Source organism: Ailuropoda melanoleuca, chromosome 8 (genome assembly GCF_002007445.2).
Source record: "Ailuropoda melanoleuca isolate Jingjing chromosome 8, ASM200744v2, whole genome shotgun sequence".
In the NCBI taxonomy this organism is placed as follows: domain Eukaryota; kingdom Metazoa; phylum Chordata; class Mammalia; order Carnivora; family Ursidae; genus Ailuropoda; species Ailuropoda melanoleuca.
In genome coordinates this window covers 83,156,140-83,174,024 of record NC_048225.1, presented here as the reverse complement: position 1 = coordinate 83,174,024, position 17,885 = coordinate 83,156,140, and the positions used below count along the sequence as shown (strand labels likewise).

The following is a 17,885-nucleotide window of genomic DNA, read 5'->3' as shown; positions in this document are numbered from 1 at the left end:
ATTATGATATATATTGTTACTGTATTTGATATATGTTTGTTGTGTAAATGGGGAAAACTCCTTGTTATGAGAGAGAAGAAACTCAAGTCAGGTTTCTGATTATGCTTTTCTTTTAATAAAGAAAAATCTAGCTCTGCTAAAGCCAACAGATTTTGTTGACAAATTAGGTGTTTGGGACATTAGGGTAATTTATGCATATGGCAGTCCATGACTAGAGTCCTTCTTTTTTTTTTAAAAGAATCTTTTTTTTTTTTTTTTAAGATTTTATTTATTTATTTGACAGAGAGAGACAGCGAGAGAGAGAACACAAGCAACAGGAGTGGGAGAGGGAGAAGTAGGCTTCCTGCCAAGCAGGGAGCCTGATGCAGGGCTCGATCCCAGGACCCTGGGATCATGACCTGAGTCGAAGGCAGACGCTTAACAGCCAAGCCACCCAGGCACACCAACATGACTAGAATTCTTAAAGCAAGTTTAGATTGTAAATAGATAAACTGGCCATTTATAAAAAATGTGAGAGAATAGTAACACAATGCCTGTGCCTCTCAAAGTATTAGAATAAAACTCCATGCCAGGAGGTGGAACTAAAAATAGGTATCTTATCTAAAAAACTATCCTGGGGCGCCTGGGTGGCACAGCGGTTAAGCGTCTGCCTTCAGCTCAGGGCGTGATCCCGGCGTTACGGGATCGAGCCCCACATCAGGCTTCTCCACTAGGAGCCTGCTTCTTCCTCCCCCACTCCCCTTACTTGTGTTCCCTCTCTCTCTGGCTGTCTCTATCTCTGTCAAATAAATAGATAAAAATCTTAAAAAAAAAAAAACACAAAACTATCCTAACTCCTAGATGACATCAGTGCAGAAATTCTTTTAAAACATTTCTGAGATCTGTTTGAAATTGCCTCTCGCTGATTGTGATGATCACAGTCTCTGGGTTCAGTAATGAGATTCTCCAGGCTTTATCACACTAACAGTCTTTGGTTTTAGTTTGAGTTAAAATTAGGCAATGGCAGTTGAGAAGGAGAGATACTTGCATGCAGAATCTACCTTCTCTTCCATCGGATTTGTTTTATGATTGTTTTTTCAGTTCTTCTTTGTAACAGTAGAACTTTTAACAGATTAGAATCATCAAATTGATTTTGTACAGGCTGACTAGTTCTGTTTTCCAATGCCCAATCATTTTAGTTGCACATGGTAATGTAATTCTCCAGAATGAATTTAATACAGTAACTATTTTCCTAATGACTGGAGGATTGTAATTGCGAAAAGAAAAAGGGTTGTGATTTTCACTATGGAAAAGATGAGGGATGAAAAAAGACAGTCGAAGTAAGGTAATCCAAGAGCTGAAGGCAGAGCTTAATCTTGTGGCTGAGTCAGTGTATTGAGCTTGTATTTGACATCTCAATTGAAAAATGGCGCCTCTTTCTGCCAGCTACCAACTAGCATTGTGCTGAGTCATTAGTTCCTCCAGAGAACACTGATTATGGATTCAATATATCATTTCCGCTGGTACTACCCCTGAGACATAACCAAAAGCCTCCCATCCAAATTGGAAGCTAGCCTAGTCCATACTAGTTTGAATTTATATGTGATACTGGCCCCAGGAAACAAAGAAAAGAGTTAATCTAAAGTTATTTGGATAGTTGTTGATTGACACTAAACGTTTTTCTCCAAGAATTTGTACTTACTTTATAGATACTATAATCTTTACAGCCCTAAGAAAGAGATGGGCATGATTTTGACACTCCTCTTCTGAAAATAATTTACAGGTAATCTGAAGATTTCTGATGTTTCCAAAATTAACTTAAAAAAACCAAAAATGTGGTTGATTTGCCCCTTATTTCCTGTGAAGAGTAGGCAGGTATTTCATTCTTTCTAGTCAAGAAAGAGTTGAGGCTAATGGAAATAAAAGCAGATTAAAACAGCTGAATGATAGAGGAAATGACACAGTTAATAGAGGAACTTCAGATCAGTAACAGATATAATAGACTAGATTATAACTATACCACTTTAATAAGTGGAAACAGCCTTTTCACTATTAAGGTATTGGTATTTGGTATTATTCTCTGTGTAAGTAAAGGAATGTACAGAGAGTGAAGACATTGGGGGCAGCAAGAATAGATTCTTTTTTTTTATTAAAGATTTTATTTATTTATTCGACAGAGAGAGAGACAGCCAGCGAGAGAGGGAGCACAAGCAGGGGGAGTGGGAGAGGAAGAAGCAGGCATAGCAGAAGAGCCTGATGTGGGGATCGATCCCACAACGCCGGGATCACGCCCTGAGCCGAAGGCAGACGCTTAACCGCTGTGCCACCCAGGCACCCCAGCAAGAATAGATTCTAATTCAAATTTAACTTTTACTATCTATGAGATATTGGGAAATTATTTAACTTCTCAGAATCTCACTTTAGTCATATATAAATAATACCTATTTTATAGGGTTGTTGCAAAAATTAAATGAAAATTCACATCTAGAAGAATATGTAACATATGGTTCATACTCAATGAATCCTTATAACATTATCATCTCTATATATGTGTCATTTTTTTTATAATGTTGAGCTATTTTTTTAAGATTTTATTTTAAGTAATCTCTACACCCCATCTGGGGCTTGAACTCACAATCCCAGAGATGGAGTGAAATTCTGAGAGGCTAAATAAGCCTTGCATTCCTAGGGTAAATCATACTTGGTTGTGATTATACTTCCTTTTATATATTATCAGATTCTATTTGCTAGAATTTGTTGAGAACTTCTTCATCTATGTGTATGATAGATATTGGTCAATGGTGTTTTTATTTTTATTTTTTTCCTTGTAATGTCTCTGTCTGCTTTTGTTATCAGGGTAATGCTGGCTTCATAAAATGAGTTGGGTACTATTGTTTCTGCTTCTCTCTTCTGGAAGGGATTGGAGGGTATTGGTGTAATTTCTTCCTTAAGTGTTTGGTAGAATTTACCAGTGAACCCATCTGGGCCTGGTGCTTCTGTTTCAGAAGTTTCTTTATAGGCCTATTCAGATTGTCTGTTTCTACTTGTGTGAGTTTTGGTAGGTTATGTCTTTCAAGGAACTGGTACATTTCATCTAGATTATTAAGTTGTGGGCTTAGAGTTGTTCATAGTATTACTTTATTATTATTTTGATGTCCATAGTATCAGGAGTGAACTTCCCTTACTTATTTATGGTATTTGTAATTTGTGCTCTTTTTTCTTATTTAGCCTGACTAGAGGCTTATCAATTTTATTGCTTTTTTCAAAGAACCAATTTTTAGTGTCATTGATTTTCTCTATTGATTTTCCATTTTCAGTTTTATTCATTCCTGCTCTATTTTTTACTATTTTTCTTTTGCTTACTTTGGATTTAACTTGCTTTTCTTTTTCTAGTAGACACTTAGATGATTGATTTTAGATCTTTCTTCTTTTCATATATGCATATCATGAAATAATATATGAAATATACGTATGTATGAAATAATATGTATGTCAATATGCATATTATTTAATTTCCTTCTAAGCACTCCTTTCACTGCATCCCCATAATTTTGCTAAGTTGTAGTTTCATTTTCATTTAGTTCCAGACATTTACAAATTTCTTCTGAGACTTCTTCATTGACATATGTGTTATTTGAAAGTGTATTATTTAATCTCCAAGTACTTTGTGATTTTCCAGCTATTATTCTATTTTGGTTTCCAGTTTAATTCCTTTGTGGTCTGAGAGTACACATTGTATGATTGTTCCACATGATCTTAAGAAGAATTTGTGTTCTGCTCTTTGACAAAGTAGTCCATAGATGTCAATTATATCTAGTTGACTGATGGTGCTGTTGAGTTCAACTGTATTCTTACTAATTTTCTGCCTGATAGATCTATTTCTTTTTTTTTTAATACTTTATTTATTTATTTGTCAGAGGAAGAGAGAGAAAACACAAGCAGGGGGAGCGGCAGGCAGAGGGAGAAGCAGGCTCCCTGCTGAGCAAGGAGCTCGATGTAGAACTCAATTTCTGGACCCTGGAATCATGACCTGAGCTGAAGGCAGACGTTTAACTGACTGAGCCACCCAGGCGTCCCAGATCTGTCTATTTCTAATAGGGGGGTGTTGAAGTCTCCAACTATGATAGTGGGTTTTTTTTGTTTGTTTGTTTGTTTGTTTTTTTGTTTTTGGTGGGGGCAATGTGTGTGATTTTGGGTTCTATGAAGCTGAGTAAGGGGCAGGCGGGGCTAGATAGGGAGAGATAGAGGGGGTCTAGGTTGATCAAGCTCACAGAAATCCCTAAAAGTGTGGAGGTGTGGGGAAACCAGAGATAAGGGGACAAACCAGACCACCCTGCCCTAGGCATGTGGGGTGGGTGTCTTTTTTATGGTAATCACCTGTGACCAACAAAGAGTAACCAGACCCTAAAAAGGAAGTAACCTGTTGACTGTATTATGACTAGTCTTTGCTCAATGGTGGTATCATTAGAGATGTTGAAAGGATTTCAGTTCCCTGGTTAGCTTTCTATAAAAGACCAACCCTAAAGGCCTCAGTGACAACCCTGTAGGGACCCCTCTCACTCTTGGGAGCTTTTTCTGTATCTTCACTTAATAAACTTCTATTGCTTTACTCCTTCTCCGTTGTCCACGAGATTCATTCTTCGAATCAGTGAGACAAGAACGTAGCTCTCCTGCTTCAAAGCAACACACTTTTTTGTAAGCATTCATTTCATTTATACTTGATAGTTTTACTTATGTGGAGTAAAACTTTAGCTACTCAGAGCACCTCTAGACATAGAAGGTATTTCTCTTCAACAATAAATTTGAATATTATCTTGAAACATTTTACATGCTTCTCTGCCTTTTTAAGCCAAGTATGCTCATCATTAATTTTACCACTTTCCTGACTCTGTGTTATAAATCTGAACATAAATTATTCTATTGATAGAGTGGTACCTTCAGAAACTGTTGAACGCTGTTAACTGTTGGTCCTGTATCTCGCTACTGCTGGTCCTTAAGAATCTGTTTTTATTATTTTTTCCAGCCCCCTTAATTTTAGACTGTCATTATCCATTTATCAGTATTGCCAGTATCTTAGCTTTTTAAAATCAATTATGGACTTCTTAATCAGTGAACCAAGTCTATTAAAGTTAGGAAAGATAAAAGTAGCTTGTAAATGTGGGCCTCTTCTAAGATTAAACAGGCTTGAGCTTTAGATAAGGACTTCTGCAATTTTCAGTTGCTCAGAGAACTTTGTGAGTTCCTGCTTCTTTATTCTGCTTTGGTTGTAACTACTTTCTAGGTACGTGAAGTACTTAATAAAATCTTGTAGAAACTTTAACATGGTTGCATATGGTTTATAACAAATGCATCAACGTTAATATAAGTAGTTCACTGGTTATGGCCTTAGGTCCAAAGGGTTTTCAATACTGCTCTGGAAATGTCTTGCCAAAAACACTTTCGCTGAACAGTAGCAATAAAAACAAACAAATCTGAATAATGCAAACGTCTTGCTCAGACTTTGCCTTTCTAAGCCAAGGCTTCCTTGTCATTCCACACAAAGCCTCATTGTCTTCCTAGAAGGCTTTCAGTAGTCATTTACATTTTCCCTCAAGCTTGGTAAACCTGACAGCAAAAAAGTTCCAGTAGTCAAGTTGTAGTGACATTTTGAAGCATGATCTAAACTTCTCAATAATTCTGTGGTGGGAGAGAAGAGAGGCTCAAATAAGAAACAGCCCTGGGATCAAAGGATGTTTCTGGTATGAATGTTACTTCCCTTCAACCTGAATATTTTTAACTAGTCTCGAGGAAACAATGAGAACAGTTTGCTTGGATTCTATGTTGGAAGCTTGTTTTTAATTTACTATTATTTATTTCCAGGTGGAGCACCAGTACTCCCACAAATTCACGGTTGTGGTGTTATGTGCCACCAGAGTGACCAAGGGGGCCTTCGGTGACATGCGTAAGTGTCCTTGTTTGCTTTTCTGTTGAAAGTGAATAATTGCGGTTCACTCTTTCGTTGCTCTAGCTCTCTGATAAGCGGGGGCTGTCCCTCTTTGTCTAGATCTTTAAATGATAACATTTTGAAAAGTTCTCTGATGCCTTGTTCTCTGTCGGAATATTGTTTTATCTTGACTTTACATTAATTGAGAGTACTTGGAGTCAGACGAAATGACTGTCTTGGACATACAGATTTATGGAGTTAAAGTAAATTCTATTTAATTCTATTTTGCTGAGTCAAGAGTCACACGAGCTGCCTCTGAGGCATGGTGCCTACAGGATTAAAAAATGCAGTTTCTCTAGTTCTTGTGCCTTTGAGTGTGTTTATTATGTGTGGAAATAGCTATAGAACCTGGGGTAGAGCAGCTGGAAACAACCTGACCACACAGCCTGAGGACACTGCTGAATTGGCTTGCTGGCTGTACCCTTCTCCATGCTTTGGAAAGCAGTTTTCCCAGTTAATCTCCCCACTCAAATGGCTGGGGGTCATGGAGGTGGGACTCCAAAGAAAGATAAGGATTATGATGATGAATTTGGCAAAGTTTTAGATGATTGCTAAAATATGGGAATGGGCAATTGACCCCTCAGAAGAACAGAGGTGGCAGTTAACGGGTCTGGGAAACAGGGAAGTCTGCCCTGCCCAATGACATTGAAACCGAAGAGAATCTTAGCAGTGAGAGTGAGAAGTCCCAGGCTGAGCGAGCAGCATGTTCAAAAGCGAGAGAAGAGCAGAGTGCTTGTGAGGACCTAGAACAGGTCCAGTGTTATTAGCAAAGGGGAAGGGGGATGAGCACTGATAGCACAAAGCCCAAGATTGTGATTTCATCAGAAATGCGATGGGGAAAAATGTAATGGTGTTTGAGTCACAAGTCATACGATCGGATCTTCATTTTAAAAAACGTGTGTTCTGGCCATTTTATATTAAATAGATTGGAAGCAAATGCAGAATATACTTTTTATTTTTAAGAATACAAATAATAATACAAGAATAAAAATAATAATGAATATAAGAATAAAAGTGAGCTTGTTGAAATCATGCTGAAAATGGGCCAATGGAGAAAAGTTAAATACTAAGAAAAGAAAAAGCAAGCTCAGTGCTCAAGCCTTCAGCGCATGAAAAAGAGTGTCGGGGAGTGGTAGAAGTTAGAAGGAAAATGGGAAACAGGACATAGAACCTAAGGGTAAGAGTTTTGGATGAGCAGAGGTTTTCATGAGAGGTGAGGGAACAAAGACAATTTCTTCAACTCTCATCTGGACCAGGGGTTTATATTCTAAATTTTATCTCCTACTTCTCTCCAACCCATTTAATCACTCTCTCCTCAGAGTTCTTCAAAGCGATTCTTATTTTGCTTTTTATAATCCTTTGCATTTTCATCATTTAAATGAGAGTTCACTGGAAGAAAGTGAAGTGATATCAGAAGCCATATTTTAAAACTGGTAGAGCCCCCAATGCCTGGAGAAAAGGGACAGGCTTTATAACTCAAGAGGTCAACTGTTAGAAAAGCTGTTCTTAATTCACCAGAAGCCTGTGTCAGGAACTTGCCAGGCATGCAAGTTACTGACCTAATTTGACTTTTAAAAAACTATAGTTGTGTCTTATACAAAGCAACAGCAACTCCTTTCCTTAGTGCAGGACTCTGTTGGGCAGAGACAATGGGTTTTATACTATGTTTAAGCTGAGCCCAACGGCAGTTCAAGCTCTCTGCTCTGTGAGTCACCTTCAGTTGGTATGTATCTGATTTCCTAGCTGCTCGCCCCATAGGCTCAGGCAGGGGAGACAGTGGTGCAGCAAATGTCATTTTAAACCTAGATGAGTGACATTGATAATAATACTTACAAATTAACATGAGATATTAATTCATCTCATGAAACACGGAACAGGTACATTTGGATCCCCCACTGCGTACACAGCACAGCTTAGGCCCATGATCTCTAGAAGTTTCCTTTTGAAAATGAAAGACCCATGGAAGGAATAGCCACGGGTGATTAGTTACTATAGGAGAAAGGGCGGTGTTATGACATTCTGCTAAAATCTTAATTCAGGATTTGTAATTTGATTTTATTTCACTTGAGTTATTATATAATTTTTTTGGAAGAAGGGAGAGGATTGTTGTCAAGACTTTATATCACCTTATTGAATTTATAGAAAGTCAGGAGGAGATAAGAAAGAACAACAGAAAGTCTCAGAGAAATGAATTCATTGAGAAGGTTAGCATGAAAAAGTGAAGGGATGATATACAGTGCCAAGCCCTTTGTTTTTGAGCAGTTGTAGGAGATGATTACAGTGAGGAAAGGAATTGGCATTAGCTGTCACTTTTCTAAGAGGAGTTTTGATCATACTGTTTGGTGAGGTTGATCAACACAAATTACCAAGTAAGTGGAATTGGGGTCTTTGTATATAGTTCTTTCAATATGGACAAGGATAAAGCTACAAAATGTCCTAAGGTCTGTGAAGGCCATGAAAACAGAAACCTACATGCTCTTTTGTGCATGTCTGCATTTATTTAGAAAGGCAAATTTCCATAAAGTTTTACATATTGGTAAAGAAGAATGACAGATTACTGTTGGGTTTTTGGTTTGTCTGTGTATGTGGGGCTTTCTCAAGGGTGCCACACAAATCAAATGGCTGCTTCCTGGTAAAATGCCTCAATCCACCTTTTTTTTTTTTTTTTTTTTTTTTTTTGAGATAATTCTAAGATTATATCAATTTTTTATTTTGTCCCTTGATAAGTCATCCTATTCTAATTATCTCCACTTAAAAATACTGAATTAAATTGCTAAAACATCATAATAAAATTAGCAGCACCCCATGAACTGTCTTTTGAGGGATCAGAGCTGACGTTTTAATCATAACATCTCACTCATTTCCTTGTTTTTGCCCGAGGCCCCTGGGCCAGCCAAGAACAGGGCAGCCCCTTCCTAGACCTGGTTGCTAATGGCAGTGCACTCAGCTATATCATTTATACCAGTATCCCAGTGCCAACCCTTCCTTGCCTGCTTATGCTCAGGTCCTATGAAGAGGTACTTTGAAGTTCATATTTGCACCTGACTCACCATAGACATATTTTTAAAACAAGTACTTTGCCTTAATTTGGCAGTATTAACATAACTCTCACTTTTAAAGGTATGGGAAATTGTAGTTAGATCTAATGTAGCCAGGGGCATATTAACGTTGGGCCAGGTGCAAGTGTTGGATGGATGGATATTAAACTTTGTATTCCTTATTGTTCCTTTCCTCTTCTAACAGAAGTTACCTATTTGCGGAATGACGGCAGTAGCCATAAAATTTCAGTCGGCGCTAGTTTCCTTTGTACGTATGTGAAACAAAAAACATACATCCCTGGCCACAAACCTGATTGGAAAACAGAATGAAATAGCTGGCAAAAAATGTTTTAGCTACCTCACTGAGTTTCTGCTCCTTTTAAAACGTGTTGGGTAAAACACAGATCGTATATGATGATGGAGGCTAGTCTCAGAATTCACAACTAGATGGAGTCATGTTTCATTCCCTAAGATGAAATCAGAAAATGGATACCATAGTGTTTTTATCTATGTTTTAAAGATTTATTTATGTATTTGAGAGAGAGTGAGAGAGAGAGCCAGTGTTGGGGGTGGGTTGGGCAGAGGGAGCGGAAGAGAGAGAATATCAGGCAGACTCCCGGCTGAGCAAAGAGCCCAACCCGGGGCTTGATCCCACGACCCCAAGATTATGACCTGAGCCAAAATCAAGAGTCGGACACTCAACTGACTGACCCACCCAGGGACCCCACCAGTGTTAGCTATTTTTAATATCTGCATTAAGCACATCTACTAAGGATTCTTGTCTGGTCTTAATGGACTCTGAACTCTTTCTCCTTACAGAATTATCGTCATCATCATTAGGGTTTTCAAGGACAATTGTAGGATTGCAGATAGATCTTTCCTTAAGTATTCAGGGGAATGCAGAGCTTAATCCCAACATTTAAACTTTAAGAAAAAATAAATATACTTGGGAGAATTATGAACTCACTGCATTAAAACCAGTTTTTATGAAATTGTATTGCTTAATATCTTAAGGTACTCTTTTAAGGTTTTCTTAAGAAGCTCAAGCTTTTATTTTTCTTAATGTTTCTGTGGGTAAATGATGTTTTATTGCAGGTAAACTCATAGCAAGATCTTGACCAAGTTCCTAATTTTTAAACAGCTGTGCCATTTGCCCGTCCAAAGCTGACCTCATCTCCCCAAGTAGTGATTTTCAAACATTAATGTCCATATGAATCACCACGGATTCTTGGTCAGAGTGCAGATTCTGATTTAGTAGGTCTAGGAACAGTCTCCCTCTTTCCTCCAGTCTTGCTCTCCCAAGCAGTAGCCTCGGTCCCCTCACCTCTAGGAACACCAAGAGGATTTAGCATCTCCAAAGGACATGACTCTCAACACATACTGTTAGTGATTCCCTGGGAAAGGAGCTTAGAACTCAACATTCCTATTGTAAATGTTTGCCCGAGAGGCAGGGTGTTGGGTGTGAATGTGCAGAAATGTTATCTAATATTTTGAGAATCTTCATCAGCAGCAAGAGCAATGTAGAAACTTACTTTGAGAATGTGTTGTCCCTATCTGGCAGACCTTCTTGAACATCGCAGTGATCAAATCTCTAGGGAGGAGGCAGAGCGTGTTTATGAAAGAATGTGGTCTCCAGAGGCAAAACACTAGTCCTGTGTCCTTGAGCAAATTTTTCTGTCTTCTTTTTTCACCATAGAGATGTTAGGAGAATTCAAGGAGTTCACTAATGTGAAGCAGTCACATGCCTGACCCATAGTACACTCTCAATAAGTATGACCTATTATTGTTAAAATTATTTCAGATATCAACATCAGAAGATATTTATTTCTTAAATATAATCTTTGTGTGAGCTAAAGAATATTCTTTGGGGGTAGTCTGTGCACTGGGATAATTTTCACTTTTTCATCTGGGAGACAAGAAATTTCCATGGTGAATGTGTTGAGCAAATTGCTGGATCCTTCTTTTATCAGCTTGAAAGAAAGAATTGGTAGAATGGCACTTACATTGTCTTTTCTGATACAGTTCACGCCTGTGCTCCTCTGACAGTGGTCCAGACTTCTGTTTAACACTTGTTGTCTGGGCATCTAATCAAGCATTTGTAAAACTGTGGCCTGCGTCTTACTCAATTTTTAGAGAATTGGTGCTTAGCCTGGAATCTGGCCTGGTAGTTAGATCTCAGAGAATTTCGGATTAATGAATAGAATACACAAATGTGTGTAATTATACCTTTCACCTTGAATATTGCTTTCTTTTTGCCTCACTAAAGAGAGAATTTTTAAAATAATTTTAGGGGTACCTTTGTGGCTTAGTCGGTTGAGCATGTGACTCTTGATTTTGGCTCAGGTTATAATCTCAGGGTCATGAGATCCAGCCCCTTGTCAGGCTCTGCGCTGGGTGTGCAGCCCGCTTGGTATTCTCTCTCTCCCTTTGCCCCTTCCCCCATTCAGCTCTCTAAAAAATAATAATAATAATAATAATTTTATATTCCATCTTTTTCTTTCTTTTTTTAAAGATTATATTTATTTATTTGTTGGAGACAGCACAAACGGGGGAGGGCAGGCAGAGGGAGAAGCAGGCTCCCCACTGAGCAAGGAGCCCAATGTGGGACTCGATCCCAGGACCCTGGGATCAAATCTGAGCCAAAGGCAGAGGCTTAACCAACTCAGTCACACAGGCATCCCTATACTCCATCTTTTTTGTAAATTATAAATACTGCTGTTATTTCTATCCATAGCTATCTAGAATCTTCCTGGGTTTCAACGTACAGAAACTTTGTAGCACCTTTGGATTAATAGAAGCAATCTTTTCTTAGATTAATTATCGTGTTTCAAATATATATATATGTGTGTGTGTGTGTGTGTGTATAAATGGCACTGCTGTTGGCCTATAGCCGCCTGCTACCCTTAAGTATGTTTTTCTGAAATCAGACATTTCCCCAGCATTAGCCCTTAAGTTAATGATGAACATGAGTTTTGGTTTACTAATATTTTTGGAATGTTTTTGAGTATCCACCCAAGGTTTTAAAAATTCTATGTATAATGAAACTGTTTCCCAGTGGGATTTTTATGGGAGATAATTTCAAGATGAATAAAATGTTCCAGAACATGCCTGTCTCTGATCTCTTATCTTGTATTTTCTGTAAAGTTGAGAAATAGATTGTGTTAGGAGGGCACTACTGTTCTTCTTTCGCTTAGAATGTCACGTAGTTTATTAAATGGCCAAATGTTTTATGAGCACAGTTAGTCCTTTTTGTCTTTAAATGTCATAGATTTCGTGTGTGTATGTGGCTTATATGTATATGTTTGCGTATCTAAGTCTGACGAGTACATTAAATACTGTCCTATGACTTTTGATAATATCATTCGGTCCTTGGGTGGATTTTCACCACATTTATTCAATAAGATTAACAGCTATATTCCAGTTGTATATTTGATAGCAATGCTTTTGAGAGATAATAAAAGCAGGTCCCCATCAAAATGAAGAGTGTGTTACCAGTATTAATAGGGACACAATCCACATCTTCCCTCTCTTTTTTTTTAGGACCTATCACTGATGGAGCCTACATATTTAGATTTTTTTTTATCATATATGCCTCATACTTGAGCTTCTTTGTCTTAAAGTACTTTTTTATATTTTTCACATGTACGCTTTAACATGTTCATGTTCTACCAAGTGAAGGGGAACCTTCATTCTAAAAACTTTTAAAAAACTGACTTAGATATGCTTCTTTTCATATGTTAAGTATATTCTCTTTGTAAAAAATCATATACCACTTCTGTATTGAAAAGATGTGATTAATATCTCATGGAATTGAATTTAAAAATAGTTAAATGTTTTTTAAATTTCCTCAGAAAACTTTTTATGTCAAAGAGAATACCTCTCCTGCTCTAAAAGTTTAAACATTTGTGTGAAAATATTTATCATGTTATTTTAGTATATTTCCATATTTTAAAATTTTTCTTAAAATTAAAAAGTATATAACATAGAGATTGAAATGACTAGTTAATGAAATGACTAACGAAACTTAGCCAAGTGATAATCTGGGGATTTTTGTAAATGTTACTGACTCATTAGAAGTATTCTTCCATTGTTACTCTTCCCGATGCATCAATATATTTTTTATGAAATATTTTAGATAAAATTCTAGACAAAATTATTTGAAGTTGGTGTACAAGGTTAATCCAAATCTGCAGATGCAAAATGAAATAACAGCTTTGAACTTTTAACTTTACAAAAGAAATGTTGAAGAAATATATAACCCATTATTAATGCCCATTATTAAGGTCCTTTATGAACATCCGTTATTAACATCCTCATGAGTAAATGCTTAGCATCTGCTGTTTATACCTTGTACTCACCTAGTGCCTTGAGAAATACAAAAGAAATAAACATAATACGTGTGATAGATAACTTTATTGAGTGCCTGTCCCATACCCAAGAGGAAGCATGACTTAGAGATCAGAGCAAGGACTCCGGAAGTGGCTTGCTTGGATTCAAATCTCCCTGTTATTTATTAACCCCGTGATTTGGGGTAAGTTACTTAGCTTTTCTAGGCCTCAATTTCCTTAGTGGTTAAATGGAGGTAATAGTTATACCTTCCTCATAGGTTTTTTTTTATAAGGATTAAAAAGATTATAAAGTGTTTAGAAAGGTGCTTGATGAATAGTGTACACAATACGTGTTAAATAAACAAAAATGCTAAGTAGAGTTCTTAGAACTTAACATCATACTTCATTTTTTCAGTTTAGTAACACGAGAAGATATGTGCTGTTTTAATTTTACAGATACAAACATTTTTAAAAAGACATTGAGTAAATAACTAAAATCACACAACTGTTAGGTTTTGTGGCTAGAACTTAAATCTGTCTCAGTCTGATGCTTACTTGTACAGCAGCTTTGCCTTTGAGCTATTTGTGGTCCAGATGAAAAGATGAAATAGGTATGAATAACTCTGGGAAACCAACCCAAGAAGGTATGCACTCAGTAATTGTGTGTTTAGGCTATATGATGTTACTGATTTTTGAAAAGTGTTGGCAGTAAGCTTCCCAGAAGACTTCACAGCTTGAATGGAGAATGAGATAGGTTTTATAACTAAGTAGTATGTATACTATCCATCATTAGGGAATCTGGCCATTTTGTAATGGTTTATGCTAGTGAATAAATGTCAGGTAGCAAGGATAATGCCTTGTTTGAGTAGAGTGGTTCAAACCTGGGTGGGGGGTCGATTTGGCTGCACAGGGTACATTGGGCAATAATATCTAGAGACATTTTTAATTGTCACAATTGGGGGATCCTGCTGGCATCTATTGTGTTGAGGCCAGGGATGGCATCCCAGAGCAAAGAATGATCTGACCCAAAATGTCAGTCTTATCAAGGCTGAGAACTCCTTTTTTAATGAAAAATAAGAATTTGGGGCGCCTGGGTGGCTCAGTCGTTAAGCATCTGCCTTTGGCTCAGGGTGTGATCCCAGGGTCCTGGGATCGAGCTCCGCATCGGGCTCCCTGCTCTGCTGGGAGCCTGCTTCTCCCTCTCCCACTCCCCCTGCTTGTGTTCCCTCTCTTGTTGGCTGTCTCTCTCTCTGTCAGATAAATAAATAAAATCTTTAAAAAAGGAAAAAAGAAAAAAGAATGAGTCTTGTGTAGAGTAGAATGCATATCTACAGCTAAATCCATATAGGTAACATTAACAATATAAATAAATAGTTTTATAATACTACATAAGAATTTGTGGAGAACTACTCTTTCTCTCCAACCTAAGTAGATGCCAGGAAACATTCCTAGATTCTAAACTTTTAAAAACATTCTATCATAGATACTGATAACAAAGGTATTGTTGTTTCCTTCCAAAAAGGCATCACAGAGATTTAAGTCAAGAGGCAATGCAAGTAGCAACAAAAAATTCAGTTCTGTTCTAGATTGACATTTCACTTGCTTTGGGTTGTTTGAATTGATCTTTCTCTGTTTTCTCATGAGTATCAACATTCTTTACAGTAAGTTGTTGTTTTTGGTTTTTTGGTTTTTTTACCATATACCCACTTCGTTAATGTACTGAGTCAATTGCTAGTCAAGCTGTATGAAGTCAGTTGTGCATAGATGCTACTGGGCTTTCTTCCTGACATCCATCTGGCTGATGCTACATTCTGATAGTTTCGTGTCCCTTTACAAAAGGAAACATGTGACCTGAGAAAGTGCTTTTATAGATCTGAGGCTGTGAGGAAAAAAAAATGAAAAAATAGGGAGAGTTTAAATTGAAGACTGTGCCTAATCAAGGGATTCAAAAATAATGTTAATAAAACTGCTTTGTAATTTCAAATGAGGGAAAGGTATTCTGTGATGATTTGAGTTCCTAGACAATGCTGCTGCTGTTGTAATGGGCTTTGCTCTTCTCTCTTCAATGTATCCAGAATCCCTGCCGAAGTTCTGTTTTACGAAACCACCCTGAATTCTTCACTAACTTGTCTAGCTTCTGCATTTCTGGCAATTTGCAGGGACTGCCCTCTGGCATCTATAGCTGTAACAATTCCAACTCCGAGCCTGTTCTGGAGCAAGCAGGGGCTGCTATGTATAAACAAGTCCCTTGATGCTCTATCCTGTTCCTTGGAGTTATTAAGGGAGGCAAGATAGGATTCAAAGGTTTATCATTATATTTGCATTTAGAACCTGAAAATAAAGGTTAAATGCAAATGCACTTGGAAGAAATGACTGGCACTGACTTATATTAAAATACAAAAGAGTGGGGTGGGACAGAGCTCTAGGAAGGTTGAGACATACTAGGCAAGAGTAGAGAGGAGTTAGAGAGAGAAAATTGTTGGGCCTAAAGTAAAGGTCACCTTTTCTGCAGTGCTGCTCAGGGCTAGTCCATCATCTTTACTTCAGTAATATTTATATGTTCCTAAAATGTTTCAGACATTATGCTAGACTCTTAGACATAGTAGTGAATAGAAAGGATGTGGTTCCTGCCATCATGTAGCTTACAGTTTAATAGAGGCAAAAACAGGTAAGAGTTATAATTAGTGTTGGTATATTTGAAAGGGCAAGGAATTTGGTTTCAGAAAGACTAGGTTAAAATCTGGTCTCTGAATGATCTTGCTTAACTTATTAAATGCCTCTGAGTCCCTGCTTCCTCACCTACATGATGGGAATAATAAAACCTAAATCAGCAAGTTGAAGGTTGATGTGAAATTATTTTTATTTTATGCGGATGTATAGAGATGTGGCCTCTAGGGAACATGCTTCATAGTGGCCAATTTTACCTGATAAGAAAACAGAACAACCAGTTGACGAGGGATGTGTGAACAGGATAAGGGAAAAATAGAGACAACTTCTCATTCCACTCATCCTTTATGTGTACAGCATTTGGACCCTTGAAAATTCTTAGGACAAGGACACAACTTAATAATGTTTAGTTATCGGCTAAAATGTCAAAAGAAAGCATAAGGATATGCACAAGTAAAAGAGAAGCCATGTTTTCTTACTCAGAACAGATGCTTCCGCCATCAGGGTGACTGTATGGAATGTTCAAAATGTGTGGATTCCAGAGATGCCACAGGGCCTAACTGTTGACTCGTGAGGGTGGTGCTGCTGTGTGTAGTGGAGGGTCACTGACTGGAAGGAGAACCTGGGGTCTAGTGGGGGGGCCTGCAGCCCTTTCTCACCACACTTAGGCTGGCCCTCCCAGTCCTACTCAGTGAAGGGCAAAAGTGTGTTTCACAAAGACAATCGTGGCTTTGTAGTGGAGGCATTACAAAGAGCGGTTTGAATGTGGGGAAAATAAGCGACTATGAGATTATGTGAAGAGTCCAGGTGAGAGGTATTGCTTAGTTGAACTGGGGCGGTGGTACTCTGGGCTTGAGGAAGCTGGAGTGATAGCCACATGAGAGGTGGAATAGGTGAGACAGATCGGATACACGGGCTGTTAGAGGAAAAGAGAACAGATCTCGTGTTTCCAGCTCCGATGCCTGGGAGTGATGGCTCCCTGGAGTAAAATAGGAAAGTCAGGGAAAATAACAAGTTTTTACTTTCAGGGTTTTGTTTTGTTTTGCTTTGTTTTTCTTTTGTCTTGCAGGTAAGGAAAAAAGATGGAAAGAAAATAAATCTGTTTTGTACATGTTGAGTTTGAGGTATTTTCAAGGCATTCAAAACAGATTCAAAATCTCAGAGTAGAGAGGGGCTCAGAGATGTAGATCAGGGAGAAAGTCCTATTTATGTGTAAACTAGAGCCAGGAGAGGATTAGAGGGCTTCCAGAATTGATGCAGAATGGCTAAATAAAGATGGAAACCTTTAAAAATGTATTACTCAGCAGTAGGATATATATGGACGTGTGATCAAGAATCTCATATTTGTTGTGTTTATACCACCCCCTCCTTGCAGCCTTGAGGGAGTGAATGGATGCATCATGACTGCCATTTCACCTTGAAGACGATCAGCTTTAAAGGACTTGAGATTAATCAAACTGCAGGATTCAAGTGTGCCACGTGATCTGAGGGGTACATATTGAGTGTGCTTGTTAAGACTATGTAAAGAATGGATATTCCTTTACAAGTTGGTTTTGACTACATGAGGGTTCATTTTTTTAAAGGGGGTCACTTCATCTTGAAGGACTCTTTTGAAGGATTTGTAAGAGATGTGACATGAAAGCCCACAAGTTAGTGGTGAGCTGAGGGGGGAAATGTTAGAGAAAGATATACTGAGGGAACATTTACAGAACGAGGTAGGAAATCACAAATAATGATATCTTTTATTTGCACAAAGAGTATTGCATTGAGAGAAAGTTCTTTGAGTTCTATATTGAAGCTATGATAAGGGCATGATGGTTGCCAGGAGCTGGGGGAGTGGGAGGAGGGAATAAAGTGATGTCAGTCGAAGGATACAAACTTCCAGTTGTA

The 17,885-nt window shown here is 37.9% G+C and overlaps 1 protein-coding gene across 3 annotated transcripts in view; it reads left to right on the top strand.

Moving 5' to 3' along the window:
• Window positions 1–17,885, top strand: part of PLA2G4A (phospholipase A2 group IVA) — a 157,037-nt gene that overhangs the window by 44,766 nt on the left and 94,386 nt on the right. For 2 of the 3 annotated variants that reach the window (XM_011231846.3, XM_002924848.4), the window contains one exon: window positions 5,839–5,920. In XM_011231846.3, coding sequence (XP_011230148.1) covers window positions 5,839–5,920 — 82 coding nt within the window. Of the gene's footprint in view, window positions 1–5,838; window positions 5,921–17,370; window positions 17,487–17,885 lie in introns of all 3 variants that reach the window. The other variant, XM_034666785.1, reaches the window with a different exon arrangement.